Raw genomic sequence first — 21,404 nt, 5'->3', positions numbered from 1 at the left:
CTGGCTCTAAATTGCTGCCAAGATCCAAAGATTTCCCTACGCATACCCAGGAATCCCTTCCTCCGTCTCGACTCTCCTCAGAACCGCCAGCATCATTTCTTCATTTTATTTTAACTCGAAGGAAACAAAATCCTGGAATGCAGTTGCCTGGTCAACAATATTAAGTGGGGAATATAATTGCAAAGGAAAACAAACTTTAACATTTGAACATTTTTCTGCAATAAGCAAAATTATTTCTTTAAAATATCTATTAGATGCCTGTATTCTGATAGGATCTGTGCTAATTTATATAATTAGTTTTAGGGCAAACGAAAGTCATGGTCTCCACCTTCATGAATCTTACCCACCAAAAAGGAGAAAAAGTCTTAAATAATCAAGTAACTCAATGTAAAAATATCTAGCTATGACTAAGAAGGGCTTGTTACAATTATATTCATTCATATTATATATAAAATTTTACTTCGGGATGCTAGGGAAGTTTTCCCAGGAAAACTCTGATTCAGAGGAAAAGAGTAGAGGTAAGTGAAAGTGAATGAACTATTTGGGACTTTGTGGTAGTTTCAAGACCAGCTGAGCTACTTGCATTTCTACCCACAGTGGGAAGACTGAGAGTGTTTCTGAAAAGGCACTTCAGATCAGTTTTCCAGCCAATACCCAAGGCAGCTTCTTAGAAATTTCCCCCTTTACTGTCTTGTAAGTCCTTCGCTGTGCAAATCACACAGCATAAAACAATTCTAGCACCTCAGACAATAAGCCACAGAGACCTCCCTCAGCTAAGTGCATGCAAAAGGAATTCCCTTTTTACCTAGTCTCAGATTTTGGAAACGAATATTATCCAGCTCCCCTGCTCAGCTGCCTGAGGTGAAATTTAAAAAGTTCCCCCTGAGTTACCGTGATGCTCTCATTACTGAAAATACAATAGAAAACTTTCTTAGGTTCTCTATGACAATTAAGAAACTATCAGAAGTTCTTTACAATTTTCTAACATTTAGAAAATGGGAATAATAATTTGAACAGTGTGAATTATTCTCAAATGTAAGAAAGTGGCAGTATTTTATTTTAGTTGTTTATCTTTACGTGCAGAAACCACGTTCATGAGACATGAATACCAGGGTTCACACTCTCCCAGAAGCGGAGAACCCGGTTTCTCCGATTGACCTTGAAGGTGTGGAATGAACAGAGCCCACCTTCCTGTATGAGTGGACCTGTGAGTAAGAGAGGTGTGGATCAGGCAGGCCCGTTGCTGACACCCGGCTCGACCCAACTGCTGTTTCAAAGAGGCACAACTGTCAGCACGCCACAGGCCACGTGACACCCGAAACAGGTGTTCACAGCAGGGTTCTCACTGCAAAGTTTGTATGTCTTGGTTCTGCTCTCTCAAGTATTTGCAGAAATATTTATTTGGGCCAATCTTAGAGGACTCTAAATTGGGATGGATGCAATCATATGGATTCGAGTTCTCCACATCCATAAATATAGATGAATCAACAGGGAGGGCTTGGGAAGCATTTTTCTCATCAAAGTTATCTGATATTGCTGTAGCCATACCAAAATTTCTTACACTTAGCTTTTCATGGAATATTTTGTTGACTTAAAAGAATGACCTGGAACCAGTTCTAATTCACCCAGTTGAGCACGCACCTGCTCCCCTTTCTTCTCTTGTAGCAAGGCTATCCTGCGGGGTAGATCAGACACTTCTGTGGGACAGGCCAAAAATAGATTTCATCCATGTTCCCCAACATGATCTTCATCAGTCATAAAGGTAATACTTTGATTCCTAAGTGTGTGATGCTGCTTCCAATCTGTTTCTTTCAACCTCAGACAGAGAACAGGGTTGTCTTGTACTCATCCTCGCCAATCCTAATAGAAAATATTTTGGTTGCTGTTTTAAAGAAACAAAGTGGTATTTGTTCTATTTATTGAGTATCATATCATTTTAATCATTCCACTTTAATGAATAGATACAGAAGTGGCTGCCTTGTGCTCTACATCCATTGAGATTCAATCACTGAAAGAAGATGATTTTTTTGTTCTGTGTTCCATGATGTTAACTACCAGTGCATCAGAAGTGTGGGGTGAAAAGAAAAGTCACTAAGAGGCAGCCACCTGTTTCCTGCCCAGAAAACCAACACTCAGAAGCCATAAGTGAGACACAGCCTCAGGGCCAGGGGAACAGTCTGGGCCCCAGATGTGACAGCTTCTCCCGAAAGAGCTTGTCAAAGGCTTCACTCTGCGCCACCGTGAAGTGGTTTTTCCAGTCCTCAGAAATTCCTGCCAGATAGAGATGGGAGAAAAAGTATCAAATCAGAGAAATAAAGCCCCGGATATGCAACCAGCCTGACCACCCCTCGGTTTCTCCCAGTGACCCAGTCCGTCCGGTCAGTGGTTTCTCTGGACAGCACCATGAGCTTCCTCCACTCTGTGTGTTTCCTGAGCTCAACCAGAGGCCGCACAGGGCACCAGTGGGGACATGTGGAGGGCAGTGGCTACCAGTGACCAGTGTCACACGGTGGAGATCTGAAACCCCACTTCTGCTGCTCACTAGCCTGGGAAACCCAAGAGGGTTATTTATTTAACATCTCTGAGCCCCAACATCCCTATTGGGAGAATAATCACAACCAGCTGAGAGAATTGCATTATCCATTGTATATAATACATTTCAATATATTTAAATAATATAATGGATAATAGCATTTTATACTTTTTATTTTTAGATATAGATTCATAGGAAGTTGGAAAAATAGAAGAGAGATGTCCTGGGTGCACATCATACAGTTTCCTCCAATAGTTATGTCCTAGAAAACTACAGGAAAATATCAAGACCAGAAATTTGACATTGGTCTAATGTGTGTGTATAATCCTTGCCATTTTACCCCATATCTATCTATCTATCTAAGACATGTGTATACATGTAAGTCATAAAATATTCCATCACAACAAAGATCTCCCTCATACTGCTACTTTCCAGTCACACCCAACCATCTCCCCTCCATTTCTAATCCCCATAAATCACTACTCTTCCCCATCTTATAAATTCATCATTTAAAAATGTTATATAAATGGAATTATACAGTATGTGGCCTTTTGATACTGCCTTTTTCCACTCAGCATAATGCTTTGAGATCCATCCAAGTAGATGCATACATCAAATATTCATTTCCCTTCATTTTCATGTGGGTGATAAGTTTGTATCATTGTACTTGCCCCATGAGTAACACAGTGGATAATAGCTATTTCCATAGGTTGCCCCCTTTAATCCCACAAACCCTCTCAGTTGGGGGTTCTTATTACAATGAGCATTTTACCCACAGTTTTCAGTGGATTGTTACAAGGACACGCAGTCCATGAAAGGCAGAGCCATGTGTGAACACAGAGATCCCTGTTTTCCACTATTCCTTATGAAAGGAAGGGATCCTAAGTGCAGGTGGACAGCACCAGAAGTATCCCAAACAAATTATTCTTGCTGAAAACATCCACTGTGGTGGAGTTTACCATCTATAAAGGCAGGATGCCCATTCCATAATTGGGCAGGTTTCTTCTTAAAGAAGCATTTATTTATTAAAAATGTCTTCATGTATGTTCAAACTCGTAACCTTAATTTTACATCCAAGCAATTGTTTAATGGAAGACATCCTTCTGTTACGGGAGTCCCTTTTGATCGAATGCCTGCATGGCCACTGCTAACCTCTTTGAAGTTCATTTCCAACATTACATAAGCCTCATATTCAGCAAGTGAGAGAGAATACATTTATATTTCCTTCTATAATTACTGAGATGTGAGAATTAGAAGCTCTATTTCCCCCATCTGAAGCAGGATATACATGTATGTGTATGTGTGAAAATATGTATATACATATAGGTTTAGGTTTCTGATTAGGAGAAAATCATTTTGTATTTTCTGAAAATGATCCAGATCCATCTCCTGTAATGCAGTTATTACTCCATGGATTATCTCTGTTTAGGATAACATAGGAAAGGAAAAATATGCGATAGGGATAGATGGAAGGAGTCTTTAGTATGGATGTAGGCCAGGAGGCAGCTGATATGACAAAGATGGGGTAAATGTTAGGCATGGAAAGAAGCAGAGGAATGGCTGAAAATATCTGGATTGGATTATAGTCAGGATCTGTGATGCCACCAAGAATAGGGTAAGGGGTCTAAGATTAGGTACAATTATGGTTAAAGATGTTATGTGCTGTGTTCTGCATAACCAATTACCCATGGGCTCAAAATGATGACAGTAGATACCCGACAATAATTTTGGTAAGTCAATAATACATCTAAAGACTATCTGTCATATGTTTTGATGGGAATATAAAATGGTACAAGCACTCAGAAAAAACGTTTGGCAATTTCTTTAAAAATTGAACATATGGTTACCATATAATCCAGAAATTGCATTCCTTTGCATTTACCCCAAGGAAATAAAAATGAATGTCCAAAAATATCTATACATATTTGATAATAGAAGCCTTATCTGTAAAAACAAATAAATTAAACAATTCAAATATCCTTCAACGAATGAATGGTTAAATAAACACTGGTACATCCATACCATGGAATACCAGTCAGCAGTTTAAGGAAGAAACTATTGATGCAACAACTTGAATGGATCTCAAGGTTATTATGCTGAGTAGGGGAAAAAAGCCAATGTCACAAGGTTAATATGCTCTGTGACTCCATTTATATGATCTTCTTGGCATGACAAAATTATAAACATGTTGGATAGATTAATGGTTGCCAGGGGTCAGGGGAGGGATGGGGAAAGGAGTGGGTGTGACTGTAAAGTAGCGGCACATGGGAAGTCTTTGTGATGATGGACTACTTCTGTATCTTGACTGTAGTGGTATCACATACCTGATAAAACATCATAGAAATATACAAGCACACACATACAAATGAATACCCATAAAACTGGTGAACTCTGAATGTGGTCTAGGGATGTTTCTGATGTCAATTTTCTGGCCTTAAATATTGCACTATAGTTATGAAAGAGGTTACCATTGGAGGACACTGGGTGAAGGGCATAAGGAACCTGTGTACTCTTTTTGCAACTTCCTTGACTCTCTCATCACTGAAAAAAAAATGAAGGTGACTCAGAACATCTAACTATCTGAGGTCTGCTGGGGGTTACTGATGCTTGGGGCTCTCTGATACCTTGACAGGAGAAACCACTTTTCAGAAGAAGGGAAGAAGAGTGGTGTATCTTCTGATCCTTCCCATGGTCCTTTCAGCCACATTTTAACATTTATTCTAAAATTGACCATTCTCCTCAAAAAATCGAACACAGGGCAGTCAAGATTCAAACACATTTGCTTCCATGCCCTGTGCTTTATATGAATGTTGAGAAACAATCTATTTCTATGATGCAATCTTGTCCCCCAGCCCATCCGTTCTCACCCTGTCTCAGGATTGGTGCTTTGGTGTAGGCACTGAAGCCTTGATTAATCAGGGAAGAGTTGACCATTTTGTTCTCTTTCATGACTGAGAAGGAGCTGTTATGGAGGACTGAATCAAGTTCTTCTGGCTCCAAATTTTTACCAAGAAACTGGCAAATCTTCTCCACACTGCCCCGAATGTCCTGAGGGGAAAAATTGTCCACAGATAATGATTCTAAGGACTAATTGTAGAACCAGCTGTTTGAAGTCTGATCAAGGTCCAACACTGAATACTTGCGTGAACTTCTGAAATTTCCTGAACTCCCACATGCCTCAGTTTTCCCATCTATAAAATGGAGATGAAAATACACACCACATAAGGTGGCTGTGCTGGTTTGAAGGTATTATGCCGCCCCCACCCCCCCCCCAGAAAAAGCAATATTCTTTGATGCAATCTTGTGAGGCAGACATTTTAGTGGGGATTAAGTTGGAACTTTTGGATTAGGTTGTTTGCATGGAAATACACCCATCCAAATGTAGGTGATAACTCTGATGATATATTTCCATGGACGCATGGCCCCACCCATTCAGGGTGGGCCTTGATCAATGGAGCCATATAAATGAGCTGACGGGCAGACGGAACTCAGTGCAGCTGTGAGTGATGTTTTGAAGAGGAGCTACAGCCAAGAAGGACACTTGGAAGAATGCACTGGAAATGAGAGAGGAGCTTCAGCTTACAGAGACATTTTGGAGATGGCCTTTGAAAGCAGACTTTTGCTCCAGAGAAGCTAAGAGAGCACAAACGCCCCAAGAGCAACTGAGAGAGTGACATTTTTGAGGAACTGCAGCCTTGAGAGGAATGTCCTAGGAGAAAACCATTTTGAAACCAGAACTTTGGCAGACACCAGCCACGTGCCTTCACAGCTAACAGAGGTTTTCTGGACACCATTGGCCATCCTCCAGTAAAGGTACTTGATTGCTGTTGTGTTACCTTGGACACTTTATGGCCTTAAGACTGTAACTGTGTAACCAAATAAACCCCTTTTATAAAAGCCAGTCCATTTCTGGTGTTTTGCATTCCGGCAGCATTAGCAAAGTAGAACAGTGGCTGTAAGAATGCTACTAGTGAAGCTAACACTTTATATAATAGATTTCCATGGTGCCTTGAATATTTAGCACTAAGTTTTTCCTTGCTCACACAAAGTCAAGTGTAGATTTTGTTCATCATATGCATTTTAATATGACTACAATCTTGCCTCCTGCCACTTTGTGGCTCGATCCTCCATCATATCCTCACACTCTTCTCTCTTCCATATGCAGGTGGAGAAGGAGATCATAGGAAAGAAGCACCTCCTTCTTCATCAATTCTTCCTGAAGTGACCTCAGCTTTCTGCTTACTTTCCATTAGCAAAACCAAGCCACATGGCCCCATCTAGATGTAAAGGAGACTGGGAAATATAGTCCCTACATGGGCAGCCACTTTCCAGAAACAGCTCTACCAATACAAAGGGGAACTTGACATTTCAGTGGCCGTAGCCAACAATGCCACTGAATGAGTGACTTTGTAGAAGTATGTCTGGCACAGATGAAGGCCTAGATGAAAACCAATGATTGCTATTGACACCAGGATGGGGGTGGGTGGGTAATCACACAAAGTTTACAGATTATTTAGATTCCTGTCTACCACCCCAACTCTCCATTCCAGGACCTCCATTTGGGAACTCTCTAACCTGGAAAAATGTCTGAAAGTTTAGGTGAAATGGCTTGGGACTAGCTTGGGAGTTCAATATCCATCCAACAGCAATGGCCCCAGGCTGGGGATGATTTTATGCACCTGCATAGAACATGTTGTTGAGATGTGGGAGCTGTCGGGGTGGAGTCAGCTTCATGTACGTAAACAACAATTTCCATGTGTTAAGCAGACACTGTACAGCTTGGAGAGCAGAAGATTGTCAGCTGCTGTTCTGGCCTAACTCCCTGAGAGTGTCTTATGCTAGAATCAGAAGGACATGTGCAAGAAACATATCTGTAGTGATGCTACAGCTAACACTTATTAAACACATACCCTAAGGCAAATATGATTCTAGATACTTTTCTTTTTATTCTCACAACTCAGTAAATTATTATTCAGGTTTGGGAATGGGGACACTGAGGCACAGACTAGTTAAGAGCTTGTCGAGGTTACCCAGTAAATGGTAGGCCGTCTGGCTCTGACATCCAGCTCTTAACACTGCCCCACACTTCCTCTTATGAATGCTTCTGCACACAGGAAGAGAGATCTGGGACGGGAGAGAAGGCTGGCTGACTCTAGTAGGGCCAGAGAAAGAGGAATTACCCTCTGCAGCTCCTCATAAAACACTACTAGGAAGGACTTCTTATCGCTTCTCTCCATCCATCCAAGGATATGATCAAACCAAAGTCCATAAATCACTGTATAGGGATAAAAAAAACAAAGGTTAGTAATTCCTCCCACACTCATATTCAAGGAATATTTGTTGCCATACCTAGAGTGGCAGATTTAGTGATTTAGAATTTGTGGGTGTATTAGTTAGGGTTCTCTATTGAAACAGAATCAACAAGAGATATCTAAATATAAGATTTTATAAAAGTGTCTCATGCAACTGTGGGGATGCACGAGTGCAGATTCCATAGGGCAGGCACCAAACTGGCAACTCCGATGAAGGTGCTCAATGAACTCCTCAGGAAATGCTTCACTGGCTAGCCAAAGAAGTGAAGGTCAGATAACTTTCTCACTTAAAAGTCTTCAACTGATTGGATTAAATCCAGCTGGTGGAATTCTCTCATTGTGGAAGACACGTCCTTCGTTGATGTAAACAGTCAACAGCTGCAGCCAGTTGACTGATGATTTAATAAACCAGCCTTCAGGTTTATTAACAAGACACAAATGTCCCTGCAGTAATGGTTAGGCCAGTGCTTGCTTGACCAGACACCTGGGCACCATCATATGGCCAGGTTGACACATTAACCTAACCATCACAGAGGATTTTGGAGTTAACCAAGAAAAACCTTTGACCATTGCTTGTTGGAAGGTACAAGCTATTTATTGGGGTTGATGTTTTGGCTTTGATGGATTTGCAGTGGGAGGAGCAGTCCTTCTTAGCAGGAAACCTTCCGGATGCAGAGGGTGAGGAACCTCTAGGAGAAGCAGACAAGGGGAAAACGACCAAAATTCCCAGGAAAGAGGGAAAGTGGGGGGTGGGGGGTGGGGGGTCACGTGTCTAGGCAATGTCACCGAGCCTGCACAATGGGGGCCTCTGCACAAGAAAACTCCGAGGTGCCAAAGAGGCTTGGGGCCCTGTAAGTGCAGAGTTTTATCTTATCAATGGTAACCACGTGTGGGGTGCAGATTTTTAGGGTAGGCAAAGCAGGTCAACTCTAAATGGCTAAAAATTGCTTATTTGGGCCATTTTAAAAGCAATTGGATGTGTAAGAATTTGAGTTTTGCACCAGTGGGCCTTTTTAACAGACCCAGGCTGCTGTGATCAAGTAAAAAACACACAGAGGCCACCTTCAGGCTCATTTATGTAACAGAAGGCAACATTTTATTTTGTCAAGCGTAGAAGGGGAAAAAGACAATGTCCTTCCCTCTAGCAGTGTATAATAAAAGAATGATTATGTAAACCATAAAATCTCAGATGCACTTTTCTATGTACCAGGACACAACTATAACACAACTCATTCTTACCATTTAGATTTTTTAAATTAATAGACATTTTTAGAGAAGTTTTAGGTTTATAGAAAAATTTGTATTATAAAGGGTAACTTAAAGGATAAAAAGAGAGAGAAAAATAGATCTGACATATAAAAAATAAAGGATAAGATGGTTGAATCAAGATCTGCCTTTACAATAATAACATTGAATGTTAATGGATTGAACTCCCCATTTAAAAAAATACAGATTGAGAGAATGGATTAAAAATATGATCCACTTATTTGGTGTTTACAAAAGACTCATCTTAGACCCAAGAAAACAAATAGGTTGAAAGTAAAAGGATGGAAAAAGATACCCCGGGCAGGTTGTAACCAAAAACAAACAAACAAACAAAACAGGGTTATCTATGCTTATATCAGGGAAAATAGACTTTAAATGCAATGATGTCACAAGAGACAAGAAAGGACACTACATATTAATTAAAGGGTCTATTCACCAAGAAGAAATAACAATCATAAATGTTCATGCACCCAAACAAGGAGCTCCAAAGCACGTGAGGAACATTGGCAAAACCAAAGCAGCAATAGGCATTTTGACAATAATAGTTGGTGACTTCAATACACCACTCACTTCTATAGACAGAACAACCTAGGTGGAGGATCAATAAGGAATTAGAGAACTGTTCTGGTTTGCTAAAGCTGCTGTTATGCAAAATACCAGAAATGGATTGGCTTTTATACAGGAGATTTATTAGGTTACAAATTTACACTTCTAAGGCCCATAAAAGTGTCCAAACTAAGGCATCAACAAAAGGATACCCTCACTGAAGAAAGGCCGATGGTGTCCGGAACACCTCTGTCAGCTGGGAAGGCACATGGCTGGAGTCTGCTAGTACTTTGCTCCTGGGTTCTGGTTTCAAAATGGCTTTTTTCAAAATGTCTCTGTGTGTCTGTCTCTCTTAGCTTCTCTCTCAGCTCCTGTGAATCCTTACTTGTTATCCCAGGGCATTTCTCTCTAAACATCTAGGAGACCTCTCTTAGCTTCTCCAGGGCAAACTCTGGGCTTCATCTGTTAGCTCAGCACCTCCAAACATCTTTCTGTCTGCATCTCCAAGCGTCGGGGTCTGTGTTGGCTCTTAGCTTCTCCCGGGGGCAAACTCTGGATTACATATCATAGTACATTTCTCTCCAAAATGTCTCCCTCAGCTTCTCTGAGCTCCTTTTCTCTGTGAGCTCTCTTAAAGAACTCCAGTGATCTAATTATGATCCTGAACAGGAGGGGTCACAACTCCATGGAAATAATCTAATCAAAATATCTCACCCACAGTTGGATTGGTCACCATCTCCATAGAAACAATCTAATTAAAAGGCCCCACCCATTAGTCTGCCCCCCGTCCAGAAGATTGCATTAAAGAACATAGTCTTTCCTGGGGCACATAACAGTTCAAACTGGCATATTTCACCCTCTGGACCCCAGGTAGTCATCTTCTTTCCAAATGCAAAATACGTTAATTCCATCACAGTATCACAAAAGCCTTAAATCATTTCAGTAACAATACATAAGTACAATGTCTTATCAAAATCTGTTACAAGCATGGCTTCTCTTAAGACAAAATTCCCCTCTGGCTGTCCCAACTTAGAACAAGTTATCTGCTTCCAATATACAAAGGCAGAGCAGACATAGGGTAAATATTCCCCCTGCAATAGGGAGAAATTGAAAGGAAAACAGGGTTCATGGGACCTAAACATTTCCAAAACCTGCAGGAAAAACCTCATTAGATTTCAAAGTCTGAGAGTCACTCATAGAATGTTTTAGCCTTGGGGCTTGAGAGAGTGGCAGTCCCACCCCTTCCAAAGGCTTATGCAGTAGCCTTGCTTTCTTCAAACACTGGGGTGATTGTTCCAACAAATCCAAGTAGTGGGGAGACCACCTTTTCTCAGCTCTACCCTCCTCAAATATCTGGGTGGCACCCAGACTCCCTGCCATCTCCAGGGCACACACTCACCCCCTCAGAAAAATGGGCTGGTTGCAGGATCTCCCCAATCCCCAGGAAACATGCTCCACACTCTCTGAGGACTGGGGCAGCAGCACTCTTCCCAAATATTGAGGTGGAAGACCCACCCTCTGCCTCTGGGGAAAACTCACCCTCTTCACATGCATGGGTTGCTCTGCTCTCCTGTTCTGAGATTTCTTGACTCCAGACCTTGGCTTCCATGATTCCACCTTTGAAGAAATGTTTCCTTCAATCTGTCCCTTTTGTGTCCCTTTTGGTCCAGATTGGAAGTGGTTCCATTTATACAGATCTCACACACAAAAATTGTTGGCTTGACATGCAGCAAACAGGTGTCAAAATTCTCAGATAATAAGATTTTCCACAAACCCTTCCTGGATAACTCCATCTCCAATCCTGGCTGTACTGAAATGGCTGGCTGGTTCCAGGTTTCATTAAATCTTCATGTGGCACACTATCCTCTGGGGTCTCACTTTCTGAAAGCCTGAATTTTCCAGACCAACAATTTCTGGTTTCTTAGTACCCAAGAGTTCAATTCTCAGCTTAAATCTTTCCTCTTATATTTTACTACATGCTGCAAGGAGAAACCAGGCTGCATTTTCCACACTTACTTTGGAAAGATCTTCAACTAAGTATCCCAGCTTGTCGCTTTCAAATTCTGTATTCCATCAGACACCAGGAGTTAATTTTGCCAAATTCTCTGCTACTTTAAAACAAGGGTTGCTTTTCTTCCAATTGGCAATATCACACTCATCATTTCTGTCTAAGGCCTCATCAGAAATATCTTTGGCGTCTATATTTCAACCAACAGTCTCTTCAAATCAGTCTAGGCTTTTTCTATCAAGAGCCTGACAATTCTTCCAAAATCTGCCCCTTATCCATTTAACAAGCCATTCCAACATGTTTGGTATTCACAAACTCAGCAGCACCCCACTTCTCTGGTACCAAAATATGTTCTGGTTTGCTAAAGCTGACATTATGCAAAATACCACAAATGGATTAGCTTTTATAAAGCAGATTTATTCAGTTACAAATTACAGTTCTAAGGACATAAAAGTGTGCAAATTAAGACATCAATATAAGGATACCTTTGCTGAAGAAAGGCCAGTGGCATCCAGAACACCTCTGTCAGCTGGGAAGGCACATGGCTGGTGTCTGACGGTCCTTTGCTCCTGGATTCTGGTTTCAAAATGGCTTTCTCCAAAATGTCTCTGTGCTTCTGTCTCTTTTAGCTTCTCTCTCAGTTTCTGTGAATCCTTGCTTGTTCTCCAAGGGCATTTCTCTCTAAACATCTGGGGGCCCTCTCTTACCTTCTCCAGGGCAAACTTCAGGAATTTATTTCTTAGTTCAGCATCTCCAAACTCATTATACTGGTGGCAAACTATGGATTTCATATCTTAGTACATTTCTTTCCAAAATGCCTCACTCCGTGTCTATGAGTTCCTATTATCCTTCTCTCTGTGAGCTCTCTTAATGGACTCTACTGATCTAATTAAGACCCACCCTTTATGGGAAGGGTCACACCTCCATGGAAATAATGTAGTTAAAATGTCTCACCCACAATTGGGTGGGTCACATCTCCATAGAAACAACCTAATCAAAAGGTCCCACCCATAATGTGTCTGCCACCACAAGACTGCATTAAAAACGTAGTTTTTCCTGGGGTACTATCAGTTTCAAACTGGAACAAGAACTTAAACAATAAATGAATAGACCTAACAGATAAATATAGATCATTGCACCCCAAAACACCAGGATATATGTCCTTCTCAAGTGCTTATTGAACATTCTCCAGGATAGATCATATTCCAGGACACAAAACAGGTCTCAATAATTTTTAAAATATTGAAATTATTCAAAGCATCTTCTCTGACCATAATGGAAAGAAGCTAGAAACCAATAATCACTAAGGAGCCAGAACTTCCAAAAATATGTGAAGGATAAACAACACATTCCTAAACAATCAGTGGGTTAAAGAAGAAATTGCAAGAGAAGTCAGTAAATACCTGGTGATGAATGAGAATGAGAATGCAACATATTAAAACATATGGGATGCAGCGAAAACAATGCTGAGAGGGAAATTTATAGCTCTAAATGCCTACATTTAAAATGAAGAAAGAGCTAAAACCAAAGACCTAACTGAACAACTGAAGAAACTAGAGAAAGAGCAGCAAACTAACCTTAAAGCAAGTAGAAGAAAAGAAATAAAGATTAAAGGAGAAATAAATGAATTGGAGACCAAAAACAACAGATAATCAATAAAACTAAAATTACTTCCTTGAGAAGGTCAACAAGATTGAGAAACCCTTAGAGAGACTGACAAAATAAGAGACAAAAGATGCAAATAAACAAAATCAGATATGAAAGGGGGTATTCTGCTGCCTTGAATCTGTTATGAACCCCAGAAAATCCATGTTCTTTAATACAACCTTGTAGGGGCTCACCTATTGTGGGTGGGACATTTTGATTAGATTGTTTCCATGGAGATGTGACAACTGCCTATTCAAGATGGGTTTTGCCTCTCAGAGAAGCTAAGAGAGAGCCCAGAGACATTTTGGAGAAAGCCACAGAAACCAGAAACTAAACTCAGGAGAGGACCAGCAGACTACCTAACTCATGCCTTCCCATGTGACAGAGGAACCCCAGATGCCATCAGCCATTCTTCAGAGAAGGTATCGTCCTGTTGAAGCCCTAATTGTGACATTTTCATGGCCTCAGAACTGTTAATTTGTGAACTAATAAGCCCCTATTGCAAAAGCCAATCCACTTATGGTACATTGCATTCTGGCAGCTTTAGCAAACTGAAATGGGTCATTACTATGGACCCTGAATAAATAAAAAATCATAAGAGGATATTATGAACAACTGTGTGCCAAAAAGCTAGACAACTTAGACGAAGTGAACAATTTCCTAGAAACACACAAACAACCTATACTGACTGGAGAAGAAACGGAAGTCCTCAACAAACCAATCACAAGTAAGGAGATTCAACCAGTCATCAAAAAGCTTCCTACGAATAAAAGGCCAGGACCAGATGGCTTAAAGTTTACAAACTTTGCAAAAAGAACTGACACCATTCTTGCTCAAACTCTTCCAAAAAACTTGAAGAAAATGGAACACTACCTAACTCATTCTATGAAGCTAGTAGCACTCCAATACCAAAACCTCATAAAGATACTACAAGAAAGGAAAACTACAGGTCAATCTCCCTAATGAATATAGATGGAAAAATTCTCAACAAAATACTTGCAAATCGACTCCAATGGCACATTAAAAGAATTATACACTACAACCAAAAGAAAAGTATGGTTTCTTCCAGGCATGTAAGATTGGTTCAATAGAAGAAAAGCAATTAACGTAAATCCTACAACTCAACAAAATGACAACCCAATTATAAAATGGGCAAAAGACATTAATAAATGTTTTTCCAAAGAGGAAGTACAAACGGATGAAAAACACATGAAAAGATATTCATCTTCATTTGCTATTAGGGAAATCAAAATCAAAATCACAACGAGATATCATTTCACACCCACTAGAATGGCCACTGTTAAACAAACAAGAAATTACAAGTGTAGGAGATGTGGAGAAACAGGGACATGTTTTCACTGCTGGTGGGAATGCAAAATGGTACAGCCATGTTGAAAGATGGTTCGGTGTTTCCTCAGGAAACTACACATTGAGTTGCCCTACAGCCCGGTAATTCCACTGCTTGATATATACCCAGAAGAGCTGGAAGCAGTGACATGAAGAGACATTTACACATCAATGTCCACAGCTGCATTGTTCACAATTACCAAAAGATGGAAACAATCCTAGTGTCCACCAACAGATGAGCGGATAAAGAAAACGTGGTATATAACCTACGATGGAACATTATGCAGCAGTAAGAAGGAATGAGGTCCGGAAACATGCAACATGGATGAACATGGAAAACAGAATGTTGAGTGAAATAAGCCAGACACAAAAGGACAGCTAGTGTATGATTTCACAAATAAGAGCAGCCTAGAAAATATGAACTCAGAGTCTTCAAATGTAGAATATAGGGGACCTAGAGATAGGCAGACTTTAGAGAAGGGAGAGCAGTTACCTAATATATACAGAATTGTTAAAGTGGTTAAATTTAAGTGATTTGGAATGGATAGAGGTGATAGTAGTTCATTATTGGGATTATAAGCAACAGTGCCATATTATAGGTGGATTTGATTGAAAGGAGTTGTTTAAAGTCATGTATCTCACTGATTAACACCACAAATATAAATAAGTTTTTGCATGAACTACTACAAATGTATGACACTTATAGATAGAACAAACATTTTTCCAAAGAGGAAGCACAAATGGATGAAATGCACATGAAAAGATATTCATCTTCATTAGCTATTAGGGAAATCAAAATTTATAGACAGAGTTAATAATAGCATGTTATAAGTTGAAAAATTACCTATTGCATGTTATGGACTATATTTAACTGTAATACCTTAATATTCTTTCATCAACAGTAACATGTTTACCACACAAATACTAGGGGTAAATAATTGAGGGTGGGGTGGGGATAAGGGATAGGGTGTTTTGGGTTTTCTTTTTTGTGTGGGTATGTTTACCTGTTATTTTTCTCTGTAGGGCAGTGAAAATCATCTAAAATTGAGTGATGATGAATGCAAAATTAAGTGAGGATACTGTGAGACACTGATAGATAGAATTTGGATAGAATATATGGTAGTTGAACATATCTCAATAAAATCTGCAGACTAAAAATAATAATAAATAAAGAGAAAGATACAAGTGCTGGAGAAGATGTGGATAGACAGATAAACCTAGTCAATGTTTGTAGGGAACTAGAATAGTGCAGTTCCTCTGGAGCAGAGTGTGCAGATCCACAGGAGGCTAAGCATATAGTCACCATATGATCATGCAATCCCATTACTAGCAATAGACTCAGAACTGAAAGCAAGGACAGAAAGAGAGATTTGCACACTGGTGTTTATGGTGGCATTATTCATGATTGCCCATGGACGGAGGTGGCCTAAGCATCCATCAGCTGATGAGCAGAAGGGAAAACTGTGGTGTATACATGTATTAGTTAGGGTTCTCTAGGGAAACAGAATCAAAGAGAGGTGTCTCTGACTATAAAATTCGTAAAAGTGACTCACGCAACTGTGGGTATGCATGAGTCCAAATTCTGTAGAGCAGTCAGCAAACTCTCAACTCCAAGGAAGATGCCGATGAACTCCTCAGGAAACGCTTCACTGGGCAGCTGATGAAGAAGTGAAGGTCCTCTATCTGTCTCACTTATAAGTCTTCAACTGATTAATTGGATTAAATCCAGCCAATTGCATTCTCTCATTGTGGAAGACACGCCCTTTGGTGAGTCATCAGTCACAGCTGCAGTCAATTGACTGATGATTTAATAAACCAGCCTGTTGGTTTATTAACCAGCCACAAACGTCCTCACAGCAATTGTTAGGCCAGTGCTTGCTTGACCAGACAGCCGGGTACTATCACCTGGCCAAGTTGCGACATGAACCTAACCATCACAATACATAAGATGGAATATCGTGTGGCTAAAGAAAGGAATGAAATTCTGAGGCATGCAATGAGGTGAATGAACCTTAAGAACATTATGTTGAAATAAACCAGAAGCAAAAGGACAAATATTATATGGCCTCTGTGCTGGATTGTATCTGTTAGGTACTCCAGAAAAGACTATGTTCTTTTAATCCAATCTTGCGGTGGCAGTCCTACTGTGGGTGGGAACTTTTGATTAGGTTGTTTCCTTGGAGGTGTGACCCTGCCCATTCAAGGTAGTCTTAACCCCATTGCTGGAGCCCTCTATGTGAGGCTATAATGCAGAGACATTTTGAAGAGACACTTAGAAAGAAAACACCCCAGGAGAAGCAAGAAGGACACACAAGAGAAGCTAAGACAGAAGCCCAGAGACATTTTGGAGAAAGCCACAGAAACCAGAAGCTAAACCTGGGAGAGAACCAGTAGACTCCGGGATGTGCCTTCCCATGTGAAAGAGGAAACCCAGATGCCATCAGCCTTTCTTCAAGGAAGGTATCATCCAGTTGATGCCTTAATTGGGACAATTCCATGGCCAGAGAAATGTCAGTTTGTGAACTAATAAACCTCCATTGTAAAAGCCAATTCATTTCTGGTATATTGCATTCTGACAACTTTAGCCAGCCAATACAGTCCCATCTAGAAAATGTTTATAAGAAAATTAGGGCCTAGATTGTAAGGTCATACAGAAGTCACATTTATTCTTGGGTTTTAATTGTTATTTCCAAGTTGTGAGATGCTGTGCTGTTTGTGTATAACCTGCTAGTTCCCTGGAAGTTTGGGCATCTGTGTGACACCTGAGACTCAGAGTTAGAGTTCTGTAACTCTGAAATTCAGTATTACTCCATATAGCTACTCTTAAAGAAGCTGAAAAAGAGATCAGACTTCAATTAGAGATATGAATGAAGCTGATCTGGTTAGGACTAAGGTAAATCAGAATACAAGGTAAAGAATGACATTGTCTTATTTAAAACTTCAAATTCTGTGTGAGACAAAAGGAAGAGATGTCTATTCTGTCTGAAATTTAAATTTTCTATAGCATACTCTCTAACTTAACCTGTCTGTTCAGTTTATTTAAACAACCTAATTACATGAAGGCTAACAGAGGAAATGAGAGCTTGTTGCTCTGTATAGCTTAATGTAATACCCTGATACATTCCAGAGTATTTTGGGCAGAAAATATAAGTATTTTCAAAGTCCCTTGAGGGACTGGGGGAAATTTTTGGAACTATTAAACTTCCCCACCTGGGAAATTCTTGATATTGTCTCAAGTGCTAAGGACTCCCAATTTAGTAAGTAAGCCCTCAATCTTGAGGCTTGTCCTTATGAAACATTTCTGTAATGGCAAAGCTAAGCCTACTTATACTTATGGCTAAGAGTCACCCACTGAGAACCACTTTTGTTGTTCAGATGTGGTCTGTGTCTCTCTAAGCCAAACTCTGCCAATAAACTCACTACCCTCCCCCATACATGGGACATAACTTCCAGAGTGTAAGTCTCCCTGGCAACATGGGACTGGATTCCCAGGGATGAACCTGATCCTGGCATCATGGGATTGATAATGCCTTCTTGACCAAAAGGTGGAAAAGGAAATAAACAAAATAAAATTTCAGTGGCTAAGAGATTTCAAATAGAGACAAGAGGTCATTCTGGAGGTTATTCTTATGCAAGCTTCAGCCAGATACTGCAAATTGCCAGTGTGATAAACCCCAACTGCAGTATTGCTGAAAACTCTGAAGAATATCCTGGGCTCTATCTAAGTCTCTATAGAAGTTTTACTTACTAAGTTTATTTTTTCAGAAACTTAAAACCTCCAGATTGTTCCTATGCCAGATAAGCCCTGAAACCCAGAGGTACCAGTCTCTCCAAGAACATCACCCAGTTTCATTCTCCTACCCCAAAATGTTGACACTCCTTTCCAGCATGAAGAAGTTAGAATGGTCATTGCCCAGATATCCCTGAATAGCGAAAGAATGATCAAATGAGAGGGAGGAATTGCAACAGAGAAGTTAGGATTTAATAAATGATTATGACTACTGAATAATTATATAGCTATTTCCTTTTAGTTTCTAGTGTATTACCATAGCCAGAAGGAAATACCTGAAATTGTTGTACTGTAATCCAGTAACCTTGATATTGGATAATGATTGTATAACTATATAGCTTTTGTCTTGTGACCATGTGATTGTAAAAACCATGTGTCTGATACGCCCTTTATACAGTGTATGATTAGATGAAAAATAAAGACATCATGGAAAAATGTTCAAGGAGATGAAGGAAAATAATAGGAAAGAACTAAAGGATATAAGAAAAACAATGAATGAATGATATGAGAGTATTAATAAAGAGATAGAAATTTTAAAAAGGGACAAAACAGAACCACTGGAGTTGAAGGCCAAAATAACTGAAATGAAAAATACCCAGCAGGGTTTCAACACAGGTTTGGAGCTGGCAGAAGAAAGAATCAGTGAACCCGAAGACAAGACACTTGAAATGACTCAGGCTGAGAAGCAGAGAGAAATGAATTATAAAAAGCAAAAAAAATAGCCCAAGGCATCTCTGGGGACACCATCATGTGTATCAAAAAACACATTATGGGGATCTCAGAAGGAGAAGAAAGAGAGAAAGGAGCAAAAGGAATATTCAAAGAAATAATGACAGAGAATGCCCAAAACTTAGCAAAAGACATAATGTGCAATCAAAGAAGCTCAAAGAACACCAAACACATTAGACATGAAGAAGGATACCCCTGTCATATATTGATCAACGTATTGAATGCAAAGGACAAGAGAAGACTACTGAACGCTGCAAGAGAAAAGCAACATGTTATGTACAAAGGAGTCCCAATGAGACTGAGTGGCAACTTCTCATCAGAAACCATGGAGGCAAGTAGGTGGTCCATGAAGTACTTAAAGTACTGAAAGAAAACAACTACCAACCAAGAATTTTCTATCTGGCAAGACTTTCTTTCAAAAATGTGTGAGGGGGTACTATGGCAGCTAGGAGAGACAGGGCAAAAAAACACCTTCATGAAAAATACTAGATAAAAGCCAGAAAGTGACCCAGAACACCAGTCCCAGTGATGCACCAGCTGGACAAGGTCTGCTAAATCCACAGGGACCATGCACTTGGTGAAACCAGGAGTCTGCACTCTGAAACGAGTGAGTAAGCCTGCTGAATGTCCAGCAGCCATGCTGCACTGTGGGGAAACCACGGGTTGGCGTTTGGAGGTGGACTAGTTCTTTTTTTAAAAAAAACAAAAGCAGCTGTAGATATGGAAGCAAGAACTGCACAGTGAAGTGAGGCAGGAACAGGCTGTGCAAACACCTCGGTATCTGGCGTGGAAGATAGCCTTTCATGCACCCGCTACTAATTGTCTCAGAGTGAGGAAGGCAGAGGTGAGCCAAAAGGGGAAAATAACCATGTCCCTTGCAGCCATCTTTCCAGCAGGATGGGCATGCTCCTGCCCGGCGTCACAGCCCAGAGCCGTGCCAAAAAACCTACTGTGACAGGAAGTGTTTCCAGCAACACACGCACATGCAACACTATTAGGTGTGGACAATACCCTTTCACACACCCACAGCTAATTGTCCCAGAGGTGGGAAGGTGGAGCTGTGCGAAAAGGGGGAAATTAACACACTCCATTCAGCCATCCTTACAACAGCTGTAAGGCAGCCCTGAACTTCCCTTGAGGGATGGTGCACACCTGTGACGTAGCACAGCCTTCCCTCAGCAGAGGACCTAGAAGGGCACGGCTTGGAAGAGGGACGCACTCAGAAATCCCAGGGACCCTACGCCAATACCAAGGACTTGTGGGTCAGCAGCAGAGAAAAACTGAGGCAAGACTGAAATGAAGGTTTAGACTCTTGCAACAGCCTTAAATCTCCAGGAACACCTGGGAGGTTTGATTTTAATAATCAATTAATAGCTGCCCTCCCTCCCTAACCACTCAGACACACGTCCCACATTCACGGCAGACAGCACCAACAACGCACCCAAAATTGGTGCACCACTTGGACCCCGCAAGAATCAGACCCCCACACGGCACAAAGACAAAGTTGGGGAGAATTGACTGGAGGGGAATGGGTGACTCACGGATGCCGTCTGCTGGTTAGTTAGAGAAAGTGTACACCACCAAGCTGTAGATTTGAAAAATTAGAGATTAGTCTTTGAATAACCCTACATATCCTAAAAGAACCCTATCAAGTACAGCAAATGCCAAGAGGTCTAAAACAACAGAAAATTTTAAAGCATATGAAAAAAACAGATGATGTGGATAACCCAAACCCAAACACCCAAGTCAAAAGATCAGAGGAGACACAGTACTTGGAGCAATTAATCAAAGAACTAAGGACAAACAATGAGAGCATGGCACACGATATAAAGGACATGAAGAAGACCCTAGAAGAGCATAAAGAAGAAATTGCAAGAGTAAATAAAAAAATAGATGACCTTATGGAAATAAAAGAAACTGTTGACCAAATAAAAAAGATTCTGGATACTCACAGTACAAGACTAGAGGAAGCTGAACAATGAATCAGTGACCTTGAGGACCACAGAATGCAAAATGAAAGGACAAAAGAAAGAATGGGGAAAAAAAACTGAAAAAATCGAATGGACCTCAGGGATATGATAGATAAAATAAAACATCCAAATATAAGACTTATTGGTGTCCCAGAAGGGGAAGAGAAGGGTAAAGGTCTAGAAAGAGTGTTCAAAGAAATTGTTGGGAAAAACTTCCCAAACCTTCTATACAATATAAATACACAAAGCATAAATG

The 21,404-nt window shown here is 40.4% G+C and overlaps 1 protein-coding gene across 1 annotated transcript in view; it reads right to left on the bottom strand.

Moving 5' to 3' along the window:
• Window positions 1–1,904: 1,904 nt before the first annotated feature.
• The window catches only part of LOC119521798 (bile salt sulfotransferase-like), a 42,334-nt gene continuing 22,834 nt past the window's right edge, over window positions 1,905–21,404 (bottom strand). The window contains exons 4-6 of the mRNA XM_037820471.1: window positions 7,714–7,808; window positions 5,401–5,581; window positions 1,905–2,271 (exon numbers count right to left, since the gene is read on the bottom strand). Of these exons, the coding sequence (XP_037676399.1) occupies window positions 2,159–2,271; window positions 5,401–5,581; window positions 7,714–7,808 (389 nt within the window). The 3' untranslated portion in view covers window positions 1,905–2,158. The remainder of the gene's footprint in view (window positions 2,272–5,400; window positions 5,582–7,713; window positions 7,809–21,404) is intronic.

The sequence above is a fragment of the Choloepus didactylus genome, chromosome 27, assembly GCF_015220235.1.
Source record: "Choloepus didactylus isolate mChoDid1 chromosome 27, mChoDid1.pri, whole genome shotgun sequence".
In the NCBI taxonomy this organism is placed as follows: Eukaryota; Metazoa; Chordata; class Mammalia; order Pilosa; family Megalonychidae; genus Choloepus; species Choloepus didactylus.
This window is presented reverse-complemented; position numbering and strand designations above follow the sequence as displayed.